The 21,363-nt window shown below is 40.3% G+C and overlaps 1 protein-coding gene across 5 annotated transcripts; it reads left to right on the forward strand.

Moving 5' to 3' along the window:
* Positions 1 to 90: 90 nt before the first annotated feature.
* On the forward strand, positions 91 to 21,027 carry atp13a2 (ATPase 13A2). Of its 5 annotated transcripts, none has more exons than XM_023337066.1 (29): positions 91 to 227; positions 6,162 to 6,220; positions 6,577 to 6,744; positions 7,263 to 7,321; positions 7,416 to 7,479; positions 7,577 to 7,656; positions 7,895 to 7,972; positions 8,053 to 8,122; positions 9,404 to 9,538; positions 9,628 to 9,694; positions 10,244 to 10,375; positions 10,586 to 10,747; positions 11,725 to 11,835; positions 11,912 to 11,958; positions 12,031 to 12,219; positions 12,304 to 12,510; positions 12,999 to 13,109; positions 14,942 to 15,098; positions 15,189 to 15,300; positions 15,378 to 15,502; positions 17,481 to 17,674; positions 17,830 to 17,922; positions 18,012 to 18,091; positions 18,265 to 18,417; positions 18,548 to 18,644; positions 19,395 to 19,618; positions 19,749 to 19,900; positions 19,990 to 20,162; positions 20,735 to 21,027. In XM_023337066.1, the coding sequence occupies exons 1-29, from the start codon at positions 215 to 217 to the stop codon at positions 20,900 to 20,902; spliced, it is 3,480 nt and encodes a 1,159-aa protein (XP_023192834.1). In that variant the 5' UTR covers positions 91 to 214; the 3' UTR covers positions 20,903 to 21,027. The 5 variants fall into 5 exon arrangements, with proteins under 5 accessions (XP_023192834.1, XP_023192857.1, XP_023192843.1 ...); XM_023337089.1 differs by lacking the exon at positions 91 to 227 and adding an exon at positions 3,050 to 3,071; XM_023337075.1 differs by lacking the exon at positions 91 to 227 and adding an exon at positions 3,420 to 3,543.
* The last annotated feature ends 336 nt before the right edge of the window (positions 21,028 to 21,363 follow it).

Below are 21,363 nucleotides of genomic sequence, written 5' to 3' on the forward strand. Positions count from 1 at the left end.
CGGGAGATTTGACAGGTATGTTAAAATGACCAGTCTTCCTGTATCGGCTCGTTGATTGGTTACGCGTGTTTGTGTCTTTTGGGTGATTCGGCTTGCCGTAGGAGAGCGCAAACTGCGTCTTCAGACGCACGTTTCGAAACGGAGCAGCCGTTCCCGTTAGAGGACAGTTTGTGGTTTTCAGGAAGCATGTAGAGGTTCTGACCGTGACCACAGGATGTACCAGCAGGGTAAATGTTTCTGTCTGATATTTAGCTGTTTCTGCCACAGAGGAGCTGATACAATGTGACTGCTAGCCGCTAGCCTCAGTCAGCCTGGGCTGCTGCTACTCGAGTGTGTTAACAACGACTATCAACTTATCTGCTGTCAGCTTTTTCTGATTTAAGAAGGAAAACAAACAAACAAACATAAAGCAAGTAAACAACAACAAAAAAGAGTTTTCGTTCAGTAAAGTAAAAGATTTATCTACCTTGCTTGTTTACACTGCGCAATAATAAAGCTAAAATGATCTACAGACTTTGCTGATACTTTAATTATAAATTGCTTATAAGAACATTAGTAAGGAAAATATCACCAATACTTAATTTTTAATATCCTTGAGTGTCTCTGGATTTAAACCTTTTGACTACCACTACAAACAGAAATATGGTTATATTGAGTAAATATTGTGTAATTCAGCACTAACATATCATTCATATGGACCTCCATATGAATGGTATGTAAAGTATACTTTATGTTTACTTCATGAAGTATACTTCTAATGTATCTCTGGCTTTCATTAGGGACTTCATGTGCAACACGAGCTGTAAACCTATTCAAAACAAATCCATTTGCTGTAATTTCTTTGTAGAACTAACAGTATAACGTAAATAAGAGCGTTTTGCTGGGGTCATCAATAGACAGATAGTGTGAAAAACAAAGAGGTGTAAGATGTGTATTTATGTGACTGTAAACAATTACAGCATCATTGCTCACAGGAATTTTATTCACCAGGCCAAAGGTGCACAGAGTGACTTAAAGGTTCAGTGTGTAACAAATAGTGACATCTAGTGGTCAGATTAGAAATGGAAAATAACCTAAAATAAGCTTCATTCACTTCTTATTGCTGCATCAAGCTGAACCCACTTTTTGCTCCATTTGTGGTTTTGGTGATTTTGAGATTGACCTTTTTGGGTAGAAAAGGTTTCCTTCCGCTTTGGGATGTTTCCAGTTTGTACCAACTGGGGAGGCATTTTGTGTCTGTGTTGACAGTGTAGAGTCTGTCCTCACAGAGGACTTTGGTGTGCTTTGACATCATTCTAAAAAAAAAAAGGTCGACGACACAGAGTCTGGACAAACAATGAATGTATGAATTTAAGCGCACGAGGAGATGGTGTCGGGATCTGACGTGGAAAATAAGCGTGCGATAATTTTGTAAGATGCACATGTTGGAGGATGCCTGCACATGTGGTGCTGGGAGCCCTTTTAAAATGGACGCTGTGCAGAGATCAACAGGGAACTTTTATTGGCTTAGTTTCGTCGACCGGTCTTTTGGACTTGCTGAATCTGTACATTTGGATTGCTTAATAAATATGTTTACTTATTTAAAGTTTCAGTATGTAACCTTTATAAAAAAAACAAACAATTCTTTTGCATATTTGTTGAAACTGTCACTATGTTTGACAATCAGTCTCCACTGCCTTCTTAGAAACAATCAGAGTCAGTGGGCGGGTCTTAGAGCTGTCAGTCACCACTCTATGTGGCCCTGCTCCTCTCCGCCCCTTGGTCAGTGCTACGCTACACCTAACAGAGTCTGTTGTGAATGCTCAGGCTAGTTAGCGTGACCACCAATGATGGTGGATAAACGGTTTTCCTGGAATGGCAAGTTGTTTCTTTGCCATTAGCATATTTAGCAGGGAGTACATGAGGTTGATTAACAACCAATCAGAGCCTCCTCCTGGCTCTGATTGGTTGTTTCTGGTTGGTAGCGGCGTATTACTCCAGATGGCAACAGTAGCTCAAAAAGGAGGTGGAGGAGATCCGTCTTTTCACAGATTATCTGTCATATAATCACAACGTAGTGACGAGTTTGAACAAATATGTTAAAAAATATATATTTTTAATAAAAGTTATATGCTGTAGTTTCATGTCTGCCTTACAGTCTTTGCTTATACAACTCACAGAGGCATATTATAGACAGCCCCTAAATACACTTCAACCACTTATATAATTCAAAGTATTGTTTAATATTCTACTTATTTTCCATCTTAAAAAATATATTTTTTTATCATTTAAAAAATAAAAGTAGGATGTATTAAAGACCAAACTATTACCAAATTGCACCAACTCGTCAAGCAGTTTCTTCTACTACGACCTAGTTGCTCAGTTTCAAGGTTTTAAAAATTAGAACCTATTTTTTCTCCACATATCAAAAGTCTTTGTTTCTGTGCTCGCCACCAATGTGTAAATGGAGAAATCAGAATTTAAAATCAGCCTAGTTAAAGCTAACCCAAAGTGTTTTTTTTTGTTGTTGTTTTTTTTGCTTTCTCAGCTCAGATGACTGTCTTGTGTCTGTCTCATCGTTTGCTAAGGTATATTTCCCTTTTTTGAAACTGCTGAAAGTTCAGTCTGTGGTAATGATGATCTTGTTTAAGAAGGAAACTGAAAATCTGTGTTTGCCGTCACCTCACTGAACAGTATAAGCCATATAAAGTCACATTTAGAACCTTTGTCCCTTCAGATGTGGCTGGATCTCTGAATTTGGGCTATTGATTTATCTGTGGGGGGCAGGTGGGGTTAAAACGTTGTGTATTGTGATTCTCGTTATGTCAGTCTACTATGCGTGACTGATAACTCTGCAAATCGGGATCGCAAATTTCTTTGCTGAGGCTGAGAGAACGTGATAATTTTTCCTTTTCCTTTTTGCTCAAAAACTCAGCCTTGATCAACTTTGAGATAATTTCTGGTATTTGCATGCAATAGATAACTCAGACCCATTTTTGGCCTTTTTTAAAAAAAATTTATTTTGGCTGTGTGCGTGTTTTCCCGCGCCGAACATAAGAGGAGTTGAGGAACAAGACAGAGGCATTTTTGAGGTATAGTGCGACCTTTACACCAACTCTTTCTTAATAATAACTCGGTATTCAATATATTTAATTTATAGGTGTTGACTTTTGGCTGTGATGACGAAGGACTGCGATGTTTTTGATGGAATAGAAATTACAATTAAACAGTTATAAAACTGTATATTACTCTATTGTCTCAACACCTTCTAGTGACGTGTAGTTTCTATTGAGATTATGACAAAAAGTGAAAAAAAATGAATGCATTTAAAAAAAAATCTCGTTATTATGTACGGCATACCGTCCACCGTGATTTCCTTTGGTTCTTTTATCGGGGAAAAGGCAGGCGCCAGATATTTGCTCCCAAGCCGGTTGAACAAGTGCGTTTCAGCGCTAAAGCCAGGAACTGCAGCGCAGCTGAGCGGTGAACTTTTTCAGCTTCAGCCTCTCGAACATTTTCGTAGCTTTCAGAAGAGGAAGAGTCTGCTTTAGTCTCGTTTTGATGGTAAGTTGTTTCTTTCCCTTCCTAAAGGAGGTTGTTTCGGTATTTTTTTTTTAAATTATCAATACTTTGAGGCGGAAGTAAGCATCCGGTCAAACAAACATATTTGTTAATTTCAATTTATGGCGTCTCGTGCTTATTACTTCCTAATGAAGCATTGCGTCAGTAAGCGTTTTTAGGGAAGCTGTGTACTTTAAGCAGCCTCATCGTCTCTTTTTTTAGTTTTAGAGGTTGTTTGTATCCCGAAAGTAGGGATTTGTCTCTGCGGTGCGTTTACTGACCCCGGGAAAGTTCACGGCGACCCCGCTCTCTGTTTAAGGTCTGTTTAAATCGGCGTTTTTTATGTCAACTCATTCAAATAAAAGATTAAACATCTTCAATAGCCAATTTAGCATGTCTGACTTCAATTGATAATAATAAAGTAAAGGGGACTTATTTTATTGCGTATCAATCACACACTCATTGGCCAGTTTATTGGGCACCTGCTTTTTAACGCAAGTAGTGAATCAGACAATCCCATGTCAGCAACTCGGTGGTGAAATAGCTTGCTGAAGTTTAAACGGAGCATCAAAAAGGCAAAGGGAAGGGATTTAGGTGACTTTGAGCGTAGCATTGGTGCCAGATGGGATAGTGTGAGGGTTTCAGAAACTGTTGATCTGCTGGGATTTAATACACAACCATCTTTTAGGTTTACAAAGAATTATCAGAAGAGAAGATGGTGGTGTTTATATAAGTTATATTGTGTTGGGGAAGTTATTTGTAAAAGGGTGGCACTTCTGTATGCAGCTACAGTATGTCTCTGTTGTAAATCTTGCCGTCAGAATGTGACACCAGTTGGAAAAGGTCAAACTTTTAGCCCTCAGGATGTTGCAGAAAAGAAGGAACTGATCCCATAAAAATGCCAGCTGGTGTAAACGGAGAACCATCAGATGCCTTTTAATAAGCAATATTACATTTCAGTACTGGTGCTTTGTGCTGCCTTTGTGCTTTTCCAGTAAGATTCAGGGTTCAGATCATATATCCCAGCTTTCTCAGACAGTCGGTACGCTCCGAGTCGTATGAACTCTGAAATGAGTTTGACGTTGACAGTGAAAAAACTGGTTCACCAGCTGCTGGGACATACTGAGGTTGGGGCCACAACAATCATTGTAGCCGGGGATCCGACCATGGCTGCTCTTCATATTTTTTGACAATCATTGCTTTGAACTGTTTCTTGACGACTACACATTCAGATATGTTCTAATGGGACAACAAATTACAACACTGACTAAGTCAGTCAAACACAAATAAAAAGTAACCATGTCATGTCCTTGTGTTTGTTCAGAAGCTGACAGATGTTCATTGTTAGTTTTCTCATTCTTTGCATGAAGACTACAAAGTTCAGTTTTGGTCCTATCTGGTCTGCTGTATGTTTACTGTGTTTTCCACATTTCTTGTGGCACAAAATCTAGACAAAATAACAACAGATAATTTCTTACAACTTAGTTGTAAACATAAATTAACTTAATCCAATCTCACGAGTTCAAAACGGTCAAAAGTTAGTTTTAAAAAAAATGTTTCCCGTCGTCAATGGATATTTGACAAACAAAGAAATCTCTTAACCATGCCCCTTGATCTGTACTTAATCTCTTAATGTAATGGGAGGGTCCAAAAGTTACCAAAGTACTCACATCATTTCCAAATGCAGTAATTCATTACAGGTGTAGCTTCCAAAACTAGCTTAAGTATTTTCTAAAGTTAGACTGTACTAACTTTAACTTTAAAGACAAAACTAGATTGGTAGAGTTTATGATTTATGAGAATTCAACATAAATAGCCACAACTCTACTAGGTTTCTCAGTAAAAATACCTACCTTCTTGCTACACACAGTTTATAACTAATAATAAAGGTTAGGATATTATTTTGTTCCCTAAACCTACTTCATAGTGTATGTTCATTTCTGTCCTGTAACAAACCTCCCAGGCTTACACACCCATGTTCTGTATTGGATAATTAGGGGATTTCTTCTTGACTTTGTGAGAAGATTCCAGATTAACACAAGCGACTCTATTTAGACAAAGATGACAGCTGTAAAGCAGGATTGTTGCCATTTGGTATAGGACACCTCATCTCTCATATTCACTTCTATAGGACAAAGGAAATGGGACAAAAATGGAAAAGAAATCAGATCTATAGAAGCAAAATAAATAAATAAAAGTTAGAGAAGTTATACAGAAAAATCCTATCAAGTACCTTCTGCTATCAAATTATTGATTGGTTAATTAAGTCCAGCAGAAAGGGCTGAGCTTCACTTGTTGATCTTCAAAGTACTTTTTGAGCTGCAGATGCATCGTTTGCTACAAATAGTCAAGTGTACACTAAAGCTATTTTGATATTGCATTCTATGCAATACAATGTTTGCTTTCCTATTTCAAAAAAGCAATTTAATTATTTGTTTGCATCTTTTAAAGTATTTCTAATATAGCATGTCAAATCTGCAGAATGTGCCAATTTTTTAAAAATCCAAATAATAAATGAATCATCTGATAGATTAATCAGTAATAAAATACTCAAACCTGTTTTGGTATACTGCTAACTTGTACGTGCTATGATGGAAGTTTCATCATGTCCTGTCCCACAGGTAGCGTTGTGGATCCGCAGAGCGGACTCCCTTCATCCTATCCACCAGACTCACACATGGTAAGATAAACTTCTTCATTTCTGCTAAACTAACCTTGACAGATTAGATTTTTAAAATATTTTCTTTTGCACTTATTTTTATTATAACCAGCTGAACCAGGCACTGCCAGGTTGTTCTGATTTGTATCATTTTTATTTTTGATCTTGCAACTTAAAAAGAACAGCTAAAAGCGAATCGCCACTGTTAGTTGACATTGTTGCAGATCTGGATTTAATTCTGGCCTTCGTAAAATATGTCTCTCTGTCTTGTCTTGTGATGTTGTTTTTGGATCATTTTAACAAGAAGTTTAATCATTAACGCCTGTGAATGAACTCGATCATGTGCTCGTGAATCGACTCTGACTCTTCTCCCTCAGGACTTGCAGGGGTATAAGTGGGTGCGCTGGCGGGTGTGGTTGTGTCGTCTGGTGGCCCTGCTGACCTTGGGTCTCCTTCTGATTGTCTTTCACTGGCGGCCCCGGCTCGCCGTCCTCGCACGCTGCCGATCCTGCCCTCTGGCTTTGGCAGATGTTCTGCTGTTAAGAGTGAGGAAATGAATGCAATGTGTGCAATTTAAGCCAATGCTGTAGCTGTTGTGTAGAGATTCAAATGTATTCATTCTGGTTGAATTTTTTCCATTTTCCAACCACAGACTTGTGTTGTGGTTGGAAAGCATCCCCTTGTGTTTTCTTGTATTCTCTTTATCCTTCTCTCCCTCCTCTATTCTTATCTCCCTTTGTCCCTTTTAACCTTTTGCCCCACCTCTCCTTTTCTCTCTTTTTCCTCCTTCTTTTGACATATGCACAAACGCACACAAACGTCACATAAAATATCAATAAGATTCACTGGAGTTTGTGGTTGTAAAAATGAGAAATAAACCCGAGAAAAATCAAGAAGTATGAATACTTTTGTACAATTTGTACTCTGACGTCACACCTATTCGAGTTTCCTGATGCTGTCGGTTAACCTGATCATTTTCATACTAAATGAAGAAGTTATGTCTGCCAGATTTGCTCAAAAAAATAATAAAATGCTGATTTATTTATGTGCTATTTTCCGTCAGGACAGTTTTGGCCAGCAGCATGTTGTGGAGGTGCTCACGGAGGAGATGGAGGCGGGCAGGTAAGTTTCTGTGTGTTTCTCCATCTTTCAACTTTCTGCTGAAAGGACAGTAAGGAAACATGCAGAACTCTGCTGATTCAGTTGTTCCCTCCAGTTTGGATCTGCTGGGGCAGCTCGACGAGGACTGGAGAGATACGGTTCAGCTTCACAGAGAGGAGGTGATCTTTGTTGTTATTATTCTATTTTATTTTTTATGAAACGATGTCCAGATTAAGGTTATGCCCAGGTCTTACAGTGGCTTTTGGTGCGTTTCAGAAAACACTGCTGCGCTACTACTTGTATGAAGGGCTTCGTTACGTCTGGTTGGACAGGAAGGGAGCTTTCTGTCGTGTTAGGTATTGAAAATGAAAACTGCTCAATCATATAAAGAGTTTTCTGAACACTACTGCAAGTGTTATATACACAAAAGTACCATATATTCTCACTGCCTCTCTACAGCATGTTTGATGGTTTTACTGTATTTAAGTAAACCAGAAAAGAGATAAAACCTAAACACGTGCATTTCTACTTTAGGAAGAATATTTTGAACAGGAGGTTTTCTCCTTTGTAAAACATTTTGTCTCCTGTCTTCAGTGTCCTCAATGAGGACTGGACTTGCAAAGGCTTGTATGGCTTCCAAAACGGGTTGAGTCCTCAAGAGCAGAGCTGGAGGTAGAACGAGATGCTCAGTTGGAGATGTTTTAAACTCGGGAGGAATTTCTGATTGATTTTATTTGTGTGTTTTCTTTCAGGAGAAGCATGTTTGGGGCCAACCTTATTGATGTGCCTGTAAAGTCTTATGTGAGGCTACTGTTTGAGGAAGTGAGTTGGGAGAATGAAATCACAATCAATTTTACACACATGAGCATAATTTCTAAATGGGGGAAAAAATACTACAAACTTTAGTAATGTATTTACAGCCAGCAACTTTAGTAATTTAAGTCTTGAATCCATGAATCTAAAAATAAGGCCTTAAAATGTCTTAAATCCATTAAATAAAAATGAAGTTGACCTCAAATAATTAATCAAAGGTCTTATATTTTGTTGGAGCTATGTAGGTTTTTTCTTATGGAACTGACTGATCGCAGATTACCAATCCTTAAAAAGCCTGACCTGCCGATTTTGATTTTGGCCAACATCAATTTTTTTTTTGTCTGAAATATTGCTAAATATAGCAAGAAAGTAGCTAACAGCAACTTTCTTTGCTGTGTGTACGTTTAAGTGCAAACATATAGACATGACCTGGCGGGCTGGTCTGTCAGTCAAACGTCTCACTGCAGAGCAGAAGAGGACAGTGGGTGGTTTTTAAACCTTTACTGAGGTAGATAAGATTGGGGAATAAGATCGGCTTCACATGTAAGTGTTGGCCGATTATCAGTCCCCCAAATTTAAGGAAAATGGCTGGCCGATAAATATATCCTATAGAATATATGGGTATATGGGTATGGGATATAATGTAAACAGCACTGTCAGAGATGCAATAAGTTTATTGCAGGCGTGCAAATGATCTAATCGTCTGACTGTTGATTGCAGCAATCCACGTTGTTAGCAGAAATAAAGGGCCCCAAAACCAAATTTCGCTAAGGGCCCCATGGAGGCTTGGGCCGGCCCTGACGATGCTACGTAACAATCTTGAGCTACTTTCAGTAAATACAATCTGGTACAAAAATTGATACCAATGCTTGAAAGCAAAGCTGCAGCAGGTGGTGTTCTCACTTCCTCTTGTTGGGATTAAATGTTGTATTGCTTTATAGTTAGTGGGTACATCAGTAAAAATCAATCATTGGCCAGTATCAACTTCTTATAGTATAATATTAAGTACAAATACAATGGTCTGGCAACACTTGCACAATAGTATTGAATGAAATTGTATATTATGATCAGCAGTGTGTGTATATAAACATTAAAATGACTTTAAACAATAAGGATGACAGAACAGAGAAACAAACTGTATTGACTCTGCAGCTGGAAGTCCAGTCCATGTAAAGCTAAAACACCAAAAATGGTTTTCTCTGCACTGAAGAAAATTGTTTTTCAGATAAACTTAACTTTTTAGTCAATATTTCAAAATCTAATTTCTTTTCTCTGTTTTTGATCCTGCAGGTCCTCAACCCTTTTTACATATTTCAGGTGTTCAGCATCACCCTGTGGAGCATTGATAAGTATTATTACTATGCCTTATGCATATTTATTATCTCAGTCATCTCCATCAGTATCTCACTGTATGAAATTCGAAAGGTGAGCCTTCAGTGGGAAACATTCATTCAATTGGATGTTTTAATCTGATTTCTAAATACAACTTTCATTTTTTTTTTCTTGCTCCACAGCAAAGTATAACTCTTCGCAACATGGCTCGGTTCATTACAAATGTCACAATACGCAGAGACTCGGGAGGCAAGTCCTGTGTTTTCCCATATGACTTACTTCCTTTAGAAAATGGATGCATGATGTTTTTGTGGAATACAGCAAAGCTGTGCCTGCTTATAATGTGACTCGTAAACTAAAATATATCAGTTTATGAATCAAAGGCTTTGTGAAAAGTTTTATGGATTCATGCTTGGGTCTCAAATAAAAAATTCTCACAAAGAATAAGAAGCAAAAAAAGAAGCAAATGGAGGCCAATGAAAGGGAGCGTTAATCCCTAGGATTTATGCATAGTTAGCATAAACCTATGCTAACTATGCATAGATAGTTAGATTTGCAGACCCTATTATAGGTCTGCAAATTTAAGCAAAACTGGCTTCACAAGTTTTACCGGAGGGTCAAGATCAACTTTTTTTTATTACTGTCACTGCACTTTTAGGTTTTCTGATGAGCAACATTGTTTCCACACAATAAAACCTTATAATAATAGCATAAAAGGGCCACAATTGTCCCTTAGATGCTTGTTTCCCCTCATGGCTTAATTAATAACATCAACACTGTGGTTTTCTGTTCTCTCAGAGGAAGACTGTGTGAGCTCTGAGGAGCTGGTCCCTGGCGACTGTCTGATCATCCCTCAGGAAGGCCTGGTGCTGCCCTGTGACGCCGCCCTGCTGGCCGGGGAGTGTCTGGTCAACGAGAGCATGCTCACAGGTAACCAGAGTCACGAAAACCTACTAGATGTATTGTTTTTACTTTAATAAAGGTGTCTGATAGATGATGACTTTGGTATGTAAGGGTACCTTATTGAGTTACTGTCTCCAAGTCCACTTGGTATACGAGTTTCTATGGGTTGCTAGGTTACCTTTGTCTTTTTAGTTTTTTCCTGTGCTTAAATTGTCTGTAAAACATTGTTGTTTTCAGGGGAAAGTGTTCCAGTGCTGAAAACCCCCCTCCCAGCTGCAGACAGGACCTACAGCTCAGAGACTGAGCGCAGACACACTGTTTTCTGCGGCACCCACATCATTCAGGCTAAAGGGGGACGGCCAGGAGGAAGCGGCGCTGTTGCTGTGGTCACAAGCACCGGTTGGTAGGGGGCCTGTAGATAGAAAATTAAAGGGATAGTTCAGAAATTTTGAAGTGAGGTTCTATTAAGAACCTCACTTCAAAATTTCTCACAGGTTCTCACAGGTTCTATTAAGAACCTCACAAGGTTCCAGCTTAATTTCTTGACAACTTTAGTTTCTTATGGATCCAGAGCAGTTGGCTCTTGAGCCTGAAGCTGATAGCTAGCGTTAAAAAGACCAAGACCAAACCAGACTTCCACTAGGTTTCACTTTGGTTGAAGTGAACTCTGGTGCGGTTCAAATGCAAATGTGGATGCAGGTGGACCAGAGACTGCTCCAGAAACAGGAAGTGGACCAAAGTAGGCCATTCTGGGTAAATGCAACCAACACAAACGTTCGAGTCTACCGCTAGCAGGAGAAATGGCTTGTGGTCTTTGGCCAAAGACAAAAGAGAAATCCTATAATCCTAACATTGGCACCACTCCATTTTTATTTACCGTACATTTTTGCAGAGAACGAAGTTCTGCTCATTTTCATCTTCAGACGTTTTGTGTAATTTCCTTCAGTGGAAACGGCTACGGGAACCCCATCACCTGTTGCTCAAAGGCAAAAAACCAGGTTGTTCAAAGGGTTTGGTTCTTTTGACAGTGCAGTGTGAAAGCGAACCACAGCAACTGAAAATATAACAAATATATTGGAACCTAGTCTACTGAGCTGTCTGATTGGTGACTGCTCCAAGCAATGATGCTCTGATATTATATGATTAAAATCTTTTAACTGAACATCGGTTACAGAAATCCTGAATTATCTGTTCAAGAGGATGCAGACGTAGATGTTGTGCTGTCAACATGCATCATTTTATTAAAAATGCATATATGCATCACTTATTGTTTGGCACCAAAGTTACAGATGTTGCATTAACCTAAAAAAAAGCAACTTTTTTTTGTCATTGCTTTCCAAATCAGACCAGTTCTGCTCTTTGTGTTTCTGCTGCAGGGTTTTTCACAGCCAAGGGTAACCTGGTCAGCTCCATTTTATACCCTCAGCCTATCAACTTCCGCTTCTACCAAGATGCCATGAAGTTCCTGCTCATTCTCGCTGTGATTGGTAAGCCATAGCCAGGACTTCACTAACTCACTAACTCTGTTTCCATTTTTCTAATCTTTCCCTACGTTTTCTTCAGCTTTCATCGGTACTATTTACATTTTTGTGATCCTCTTCAGAACCAATGTAAGTGCTCCGTGTGTTTTCTGGCCTGGCAGTGAATGTGTGGAGGGCTAACACTGCTGGGTGTGTGTCCAGATCACCTGGCTGCAGTTAATCATCAGAAGCCTGGATGTTGTGACCATCGCGGTGCCTCCCGCCCTGCCTGCCGCAATCACCACGGGAACTATTTACGCCCAGAGCAGGCTCAAGAAGCGGGGCATCTTCTGCATCAGCCCTCCACGAATCAACATCTGCGGCAAGGTGTCTGTGTTCTGCTTCGATAAGGTGAGGCTGGAAGCTAATACCTGGTCGTTTATGGGGAGTAAACTATTGCCGATGGCTTACTTGGAGTAAGTCTGTTTTCCGCAGACTGGAACGCTGACAGAGGAGGGTCTGGATGTGTGGGGGGTGTTGGAAAGTGGACCTGCTGGCTTCTCAGAACTGGTCCCTGACCCCACACTACTACCACCAGGGGACATGAGGGCTGCACTGGCCTGCTGTCACACGGTTACTCTACTGCAGGGTGAGCCCCTTGGAGACCCCTTGGAGCTCAAAATGGTGGAGTCTACTGGCTGGGTATGATACTGTACACCTTATGATCTTTATTCAGGGTTGAAATCATTGGTAATGCTTGAATTTCAATGAGGTGTTTTCAAGGTTTGGAATGCTTTACATTCTAAAATCATAGTACAGTAACTAATTATGAAACAAGCAATACACTTTTTATTTTGTGAAATGCCATCATCAAGAAAATACATATCAGATATGTTGATCAGTGCTTCATTTACCTAAAATCAAAGTTATCTCTGAACAGGTGGGGGTCTTGGCTTTGATTTTAAGAAACCCAGTGTTTCAGCAGTATTGCAGTTTTCTGGACGTTTGTTCCAGATTTGTGGTGCCTAGAAGCTGAAGTGCTTGATTTCGGTATCAATTCATTGAAAGTGCTTGATATACAAACTGCACAGTTTTGCAATAAAGTTAAAGTTAAAACTCTAAATTTGAAAAAATAAATAAATAAATGCATCAGTGTGAAAGCCAGTATTTTTGTTTTCCTTAATCCTCAGACTCTCCAAGAGCCAGAGGGAGACGGAGACGCTGCTCACTCTACATTTGGAGGTCACAAAGTTTTGGCTGTGATGAGTCCTCCAACTCAAAGGCCTCAAGCTCAGGGAACAGTAAGTGTCTCCATAATGTTGTCAAAATAACCAATTTTATTCTTAAAATGTTCACGTTTATTTGTATCTCGTTTGTGCAAGAGAGACTTTCTCATTCAACTGCAGCTACATGTTAATGATTTATACAAACCACACAGATGTGGCTCAGAGTCACATCACTGTTTGCTCTCATAACAAGTCATGTGTGAAATTTATTGAACCAGCTTCTCAACTCTAAAATAAACTAGATAGTGTTTATTTCTGACAACACACCCAGTCCGGTAACAGCAGGATCTCTGTGGCGTTCAGGAACTGTGGTAATTATCGTCTGGCTTCGTCGCCTCAAGGATCGGCATCAATAAAAGCTAAAAGCAGGAAGCATAATGTCAACATGGGTTACATAATTATAGAAACATCTAATAAAAAAATCAGTGGGGAGGAATGACTATTTATTTCCTATCCTATTTTTTTTCTCTGTTATGTTGAAAAGTCTTAGTCTGTTTCAGTTATATTGTCTTCCCCTTCTTGCTCTATGAAGAGTGAAGAGTACCAAATTTATTCTTTAAATGTCATACAGTAAGAATTGATTAAATATAGAATTAATTACATCTGTCTCAGTTAAATGATTTCATTTTGAAAACTAGATATAATTATTTCATGTCTTAATAAGTTATTTCATGTGCCTGTACTGAAGCACATCATGAATCATTCTAAGCTATCAATTTTATTCTTCAAACTCAGTGGGTGAGGTGAGAGGACTCCCTGACGTCTGCATCAGGACACCCTGATGACTTCCTCCAAGTTAGCTAGGACTCTGAGGTTAATATCTTTGCTGGAAATGTGGAAGTAACTTCAATAAATTGTTGTCATTTATTTACTACAGGCTGTTAGCAACCAACAAGCTTTATAGTTTGGTCTGAAGTATCTCTAACACGTTCAGAAGAGAGCTCAGTGTGGTTCTACGTGGAGGAAGCCACACTATATTGCCAAAAGTATTTGCCCACCTGCCTTGACTCACATATGAGCCTAAGTGACGTCTCATTTCTAGTCCACAGGGTTCAGTATGACGTTGTTCCTCCCTTTGCAGCTGGAACAGCTTCAACTCTTCTGTGAAGACTGTCCACAAGGTTTAGGAGTGTTTATGGGGATTTTTGACCATTCTTCCAGAAGGACATTTGTTGAGGTCACATACTGATGTTGGATGAGAAGCCTGACTCTCAGTCTCCACTCTAATTCATCCCAAAGGTGTTCTCTAGGGTTGAGGTCAGGACTCTGTCCACACCACACTCTGCCATCCATGTCTTTATGGACCTTGCTTTGTGCATTTGTCCACGGCCATGTTGGAAGAGGAAGGAGTTAGCTCCAAACTGTTCCCACAAAGTTTGGAGAATGGAATTGTCCCAAATGTCTCGGTGTCCTGAAGCATCACTGCAAGAAGCTCCAGTGAAAGTTCCTTTCCCACGCCATAACTCCCCCTCCACCAAACTTTCCACTTGGCACAAAGCAGTCAGACAAGAACCGTTCTTGTTTTCTCCTATTTCCACTGACATCTAGGCATCCATTAGGAATCGTCATGTTCTAGTTTTGTTTATTGGCTTTGGCTTTGTACACTACAATGGAGATATTTTTTAGGTTTCATTGGAGGTTGGAATAATGTTTATATGGTGTAATCAAGTAATTTATTTGATTAATGTGAACTGTTTCAAGCCTCCTTTTCACTGTAGGAGCATACAAAGTCAACACGAACTGCAAATAAAAGCAAGAAGGTTCATCATGAAATAATATTAATAATGTTTTAAGGGGGATTTTTAAGTAGCCATGCGTTATTTTCTCGTTTCCTGTTCTGCCATCAGTACTCCAGTGAGGCGGTTGCCATCGTCAAGAGGTTTCCCTTCTCCTCGGCCTTGCAGAGGATGAGTGTGGTGGCGGTGGCCCATGGGGGACGCTCTGCTCTGGCTTTCCTCAAAGGTTCCCCAGAGATGGTGGCTAGCCTCTGTCGCCCTGATACAGGTTCGGCCTTCCAGTCGACACGCATCGGTCAGCTTCTGCCGCTTTTCTAATGAACTGAAGACGAAAACGGGATGATTTTGTCTTTTCCAGTTCCAGTTCAGTTCTCTGGCACGCTGCGTAACGTCTCCAGTGAAGGCCTCAGGGTTCTGGCACTCGCCTGTAAACCAGTAGATGTCAACTCTGACTTATTGAACATTGAACGGTGAGAAGAGCAAAATCTATTTTTCGGATTCAGTTAAGTTGTTCTATATCTGAAGGCAGCTTTGTGTTGGTCTGCAGGGAGGCAGTGGAGACAGAAATGCAGTTCCTGGGCTTGTTGATGATGAAGAACCTGGTGAAGCCAGAGAGTGCAGAGGTCATCGACACCCTGACACTCGCTCACGTTCGCAGTGTTATGATCACTGGTGAGGATGTGTTCACAGCCTTCCTACTCCTTAGAGTTCCTTGTTTTTAACTGAGAATGTGTTTCATTGCTCTTAAGTACTGCCATACAAAAGTATTCATACCCCTTTAAATTTTTCAGATTTTGGACTGGTACAACCAAAAATGTCAATGTAGTTGAGATTTTATGTGAGAGACGAACACAAAGCAATGATAGCACTGTAAAAACACAAAGTCATGCCAAGTATTCTTGGTCAGTCTAGTGCAAATATCTTAGTTCTCTTGAAATAAGCCAAAAACTAACCTAGAAGTAACTCCCTCTCTGCCCATGCCTGCCCTGCTTGCTCTGTTTTTGTCATGTCTTTTTCTATATTTTTGGAGCCTTTCTTTGCACACCCTCCAAATCTACAAATTATGGTTCTGGTCAACCGGCCTCTCAATGTAATTGATCAAATTTTCTCGACGAGAAGACTGGGCACAGGAGGGCCCTCTTGTCCTGCGGGGACGCACCCAGCAGGACACACCCTGGATTTATTCATGATAACAGGATTTCTGCTGTCTGGAGCTTGTGGATTCCTGGCTTGTTGACAAATTTGTGACGGGCTTGGCCGAACTAGTGAACACTCAGACTGTTGGTGTGGACAGAGACACTCGCTGGATGTGAGTCTTGACGTGACTTGCAGCCCAGCTGAGGACTCAAAACTCACTAACGGGATGGAATGGATCCTGGAGAAGTTGCTAGTTTCGGCTCAGTGGAGCGACCAAACTAATTTGGATGACTGGGAACTGAGATGTATCGGTGAGACTTTAGGGAAGATTGAAATTTATAATCTACATGACCTAAGACATTCTGTATCTGAATTGGCTTTCCCTGTGTTGCCTTGGAAGGGCTGCATATTTCCAATCTCCTTGAAGATATGTAAACATAACGCTCCTTCCCACCTCACCCCTCCTGTTATCCATGCAGCTGTGGAGCTGAGCGCTCCCAAGGACATTCCCCGATAACAACATCTTGTCGGGCTTCTGCCGGGAGGCTGAGCAACGTGGTTTCATGGCCCTGTGATGTCACTTCACTCATGTCTTTGTTTTGCCCTTCGTTTTGTCTCAATGTTGCCATGTGCAACATTGTGTCCTCTCCTAATGTGGACACAATTAGGAAATGTGTCCGTTCCTCTTTTTTTTATTTTATTTTGTTAGAAACGGTGGAGTACTCACTTTTAATCCAGAAAAGGAATTAGAACAAACTTGGAATCTAGAGACTCTAGTTTATTAGTCACTCTTTAGCTTACATTTTAGAAACAGTAGAGTACTCACTATTTAGATGCAGAGAGACTGATATTATCGCAACCCAAAAAAGGACTTAGAACGAACTTAGAATCCAGGAACAAAATCTTCCAGAGCAGGAACATTTAGTTCTTATTATTACTTAGAAACTGTAGAGTACTCATTACTTTTACAAATTTAGAGCACACTTAGAAAGTCCAGAGAATACTTAGACTCATCTACCAACCCTGAATAGGAGTATCTAGTTTATATACTTTGGATCAACATTATTAGCTTTTTCTTCTTTTGCTCTTTCTTTTGGTTTGTTATTTTGTTTGTATTTCCTTTTAAATCCTGTAAAGCACTTTGTATTGCCTTGTCGCTGAAAATGTGCAATATAAATAAAATGACCTTTTACCTTTAACTGACCGCTTCAATGTTACTGCTTCATGCAATGCAACCGCCTCTCTATCACCTCTCTCTCTGCTCTGCCCGTCTGTGCACTTCACTGATGGAGCAGACTGAAATGGATCAAAACAGATTCATGTTTGGTTCTCCTTCTCTTCGACTAATTTTGCAATGCCTTGTGTCGGTCTCACATTAAGTCCTTGTATATAATATGTCAGTTTGTGGTTGTATCACCAAAAAATCATATCTGAAAAAGCGGTATGAATGATGCAACGCTGCATTTTAGAATTGGATTATTTTATCCTGGCGTTTCTGCTCTTTATCACACAGGGGACAATATTCTAACAGCAGTGAATGTGGCAAAGAACTGCAGGATGGTGAGACCTGACGAGAAGGTGATTTTTGTCATCGCAACCCCCCACTCTGCTGAATCGGTGCCCAGTTTGAGGTTCAGCGTAGAAGATGGTGGGACTGCTGCTGCTGCTGCTGCTGCTGCCCAAAGCCCCACAAACCACATTAATCAGGCAAGTCTTTAACATTCAGCAATTCGGTGATACCATATTTCATGTGTAGGGCTCTGATTTTTAATCAATCCTCGAGTCAGAACCTCATGCATGATCGTTGGTACACACAATAACACGAAATTATGCAAACTGCCTTTTCACCATTAACCCTCCAGGGTCTGTACCAGGCTGGTGTCGACTATCATTTCGCCATAAACGGGAAGTCCTTCGCCGCCCTCTGCGACCACTTCCCTGAATATCTTCCGAAGGTAATCTAAACTTTATAATGCGTGCAGAAAGCTCTCCCAACAATAGAACTCCTTAATCCAGGGAGGACATTGACTCCCCGCTTTTGCAGGTGTTGATGAAAGCAACTGTATTTGCGCGCATGGCTCCCGACCAGAAAACCCAGCTGGTGAAGGAGCTGCAGAAACTGAAGTAAGTCCAGGCTTTCGTTTGAACACGTACAATAAAATACGAGTAATAAAAGGGAAAAATCCGATTAAAATGGAAAAATGTCAGATGAAGCTCAGCTGAAGCTGGTTTAAACTTAGACAGAGACGTAGTGGCAGTGTATCATCATGTATGTCTCATAATGAATTTTCCGGCAGCTATCGAGTGGGCATGTGCGGGGACGGGGCCAACGACTGCGGGGCCCTGAGAGCTGCCGACGTCGGGGTTTCCCTGTCCGAGGCCGAGGCGTCGGTCGCATCGCCGTTCACCTCAAAGACGGAAAACATCAGCTGTGTCCCACTGCTGATCAGGTGAGGATCAGGGCGGATCTAAAGGAAGGAGTCAGATGAGAAACGGAGGATGAGCTCTTTAAGATTGAACTAACCCTTCGTGTGTGGCGGCAGTAGAAGATGAATCATTTTCATGTTATTTATTTTGCAGAGAGGGCAGATGTTCTCTTGTTACGTCCTTCAGTCTCTTCAGGTACATGGCGCTTTACAGCCTCATCCAGTTCTGCTCTGTCCTCATCCTGAACACAGTGAGTTGCAACGAAGAAACTCCACTTTTTCAGCATGAAATCTGTTTCTTCTTGTAATTTCAGTGAAAACTTTGATCCAGGTCTCATATTTTTCTTGGCGTAACAGAATTTTCTTTACTATTGCCTTTCATAGTTTAATGAACAAAATAATTTTTTTTATGCACATGTTCTCTAATGTTGTCCCTGTTTGTGGCTCTGTGTGTATTTGCATAACGTTCATTTCCTGAAATCACAAGATTTCATCTTCATATTTCTACAAATTTCAAAAGCATTGCTTACTTTAAAATGTTCATTCTACTCGATACAGTTTATTTGTTTAGCATCATTCATATACTAGTAAAACATTCAATTAAACAAAAGCAGAAAATATTTGATGAATGACGGAAAAATACGGTTGGCCTTGTGTGAGGCCAACCGTATTTTTCCGTCATTCATCAAATATTTTTAATATTTGACTCGGCAGCATGTTCAGAGGTTGTAGTCCTCATCACAGATGTTCTGGGTTCAATTCCTGGTCTCGGGGCATTTCTTCCCTTTCTCTTTTCCCCCTTTTTTCCTGTCTATTTACTGCTGAATGAAGGTCACTAGAGCCTAATAAATAAAAACAAACAAACAAAAAAAAAACAGGGTAAATATAAGATTAGATATAGCTCGAGAATTAAGCCCTGGGCAATCCTAGATGTGATCAGTCTCAGATTTTCAAATGACATTATGTTACAATTCAACAAATGCGTCGCCTTTTGCCTGCAGGTGAAGACAACCATGGCTGACCTGCAGTTCCTGTTCTGTGATTTGTTCCTGGTGACCCTGCTGGCCATCGTGATGGGGAGGGGAGGTCCCAGTGAGGAGCTGCATCCCTGCAGACCCCCAGCCAGCCTGCTGGCCCTGCCCGTGTTTGGCAGCCTCTTCATTCACACCTGCACCGTCGTTCTGGGCCAGCTGGCTGCATTCTTCATCACCACCACGCAAGAATGGTTAGCCATTGTTACCAATTAAAATATGTTTTGTTTTTTCATTGAGGACAATATTTACACATTTCCAAGAAGTCAACATTTGATTCAGTTTGTTTTATGAATATTGTGTTGTTGTTTTTTTTTTTTTTAGGTATATTCCGCTAAATTCAACAGTATTTGGAGCAGAAAACCTGCCCAACATGGAGAACACGTCCGTGTTTGCCTTATCGGCTTACCAGTACATCATCATGGCAGTGATAGTCACCAAGAGCTTTCCTCATAAGAAACCTCTCTATCATAATGGTGAGTCAGCAAAGAAGTTCAGGAATGAGGAAGTTAATGGTTTAGACTTCTTTAACCTTGCTGTTCTTTCTCACCGCTCTTCCTTCCAGTGATCTTCCTCTGCCTGCTGCTGATCCACTTTGCCGTGGTGACCTTTCTGGTGTTGTATCCGGGTCCTTTCTTCAGGAGAATATTCAAACTGTACGACTTCAACGACATGAACTTTAAGATGCTGCTCGTTGCCATGGCAGCTCTCAACCTCTTGGTGTGTTTTGTGGTAGAGGTAAGTCAACACTCTACACTGCAAAAACACACCAAGTACTTTTTGGTCTAGTAAGACAAAGCTAACATTGAGATGTCCCAGTTTCTTGACAGCATATTTGCATCTTTTGATTTTATTGCAGAAAGCTATCAGTCCGCAGAAATATTTTTTGAAAACTCTCAGCATTACGTGAACACCATGTTACAGGGAAGTCCGTCAGTAACCTTGGACATGCGGGTGTCTTGGTGAAACAATTGATATTCATCCAAAATTGGATGAAAAAGCAAAACAGAAACTAATCAGAAAGGCTTTTAAGAAGCTGAATGGAAAAACTGAAGAAAGTTCTGGTCATGTTTTACATATAAGCTTGTAGGTTTTAGGTTTTTCTCAAGGACTTTGAAAGTTTTATTTTTTATTCTGGACTTTTTACCAGCCTTTGCATAAGATTATAACATGTCGTGCATTGTTCATGCTTGGCAAAACCCACGAGAAAACAAAAAACAAAAACCTGGCTGTCCCAAGACCATAAAAAAAAAAATCCTAAAAACCTCAACGTTTTAATCCGGATGAATGTTTTTTTTCTTCTCCTCCAGCTGCTGATAGATGTGGGCGTTTTGAACTGCCTCCGGTTGCTGCGAGGGAGGCGTCCATCCAAGAAGCAGTACAAACGTCTGAAGGCTCTGCTGTCTGACTCGGCATCATGGCCGCCACTCGATGAAACCCTGTCCCCCACAAACAGCACAGTCATCTCCTTCAGCTAGCGCTCACCTGGCCAAACTCTGGACTCACCTGAGCTTTAACCACGTTGGATTTTCTAAACGGCATCCCCTCCCTGGACAACAACGCAATGTTTACCTGAAAAAAATAAAAGCTATTTTTATGTATAGCTTTGTCTGCGTGTTCGAAGTTTAAGATGGCTAATGATCTAGCATCTTTATGAAGCAAAGTTTTTTGGGGTTTTTTTCAGTACATTTTCAGTTTCAGCCTTTTAGCTTTTCCTACTTTACCAGTAGATTTTGTCAACTAAAATTTCCCAAACAATTTTACAAGTTTTTCTTAAACCAAATTAGTAAAATCAACAACCAGGAAGTCAAGAGACACAAGACAAATATGCTTTAAGAAGTCCTTTCAGCAATCAATGTCTATAAAGACTGGTAGACATCCTGCTGATCAGAGACAACTGTTGCATAACTGCATGGAGTGGTCCAAGAAATGCAACCCA

Source organism: Xiphophorus maculatus, chromosome 1 (assembly GCF_002775205.1).
Source record: "Xiphophorus maculatus strain JP 163 A chromosome 1, X_maculatus-5.0-male, whole genome shotgun sequence".
In the NCBI taxonomy this organism is placed as follows: Eukaryota; Metazoa; Chordata; class Actinopteri; order Cyprinodontiformes; family Poeciliidae; genus Xiphophorus; species Xiphophorus maculatus.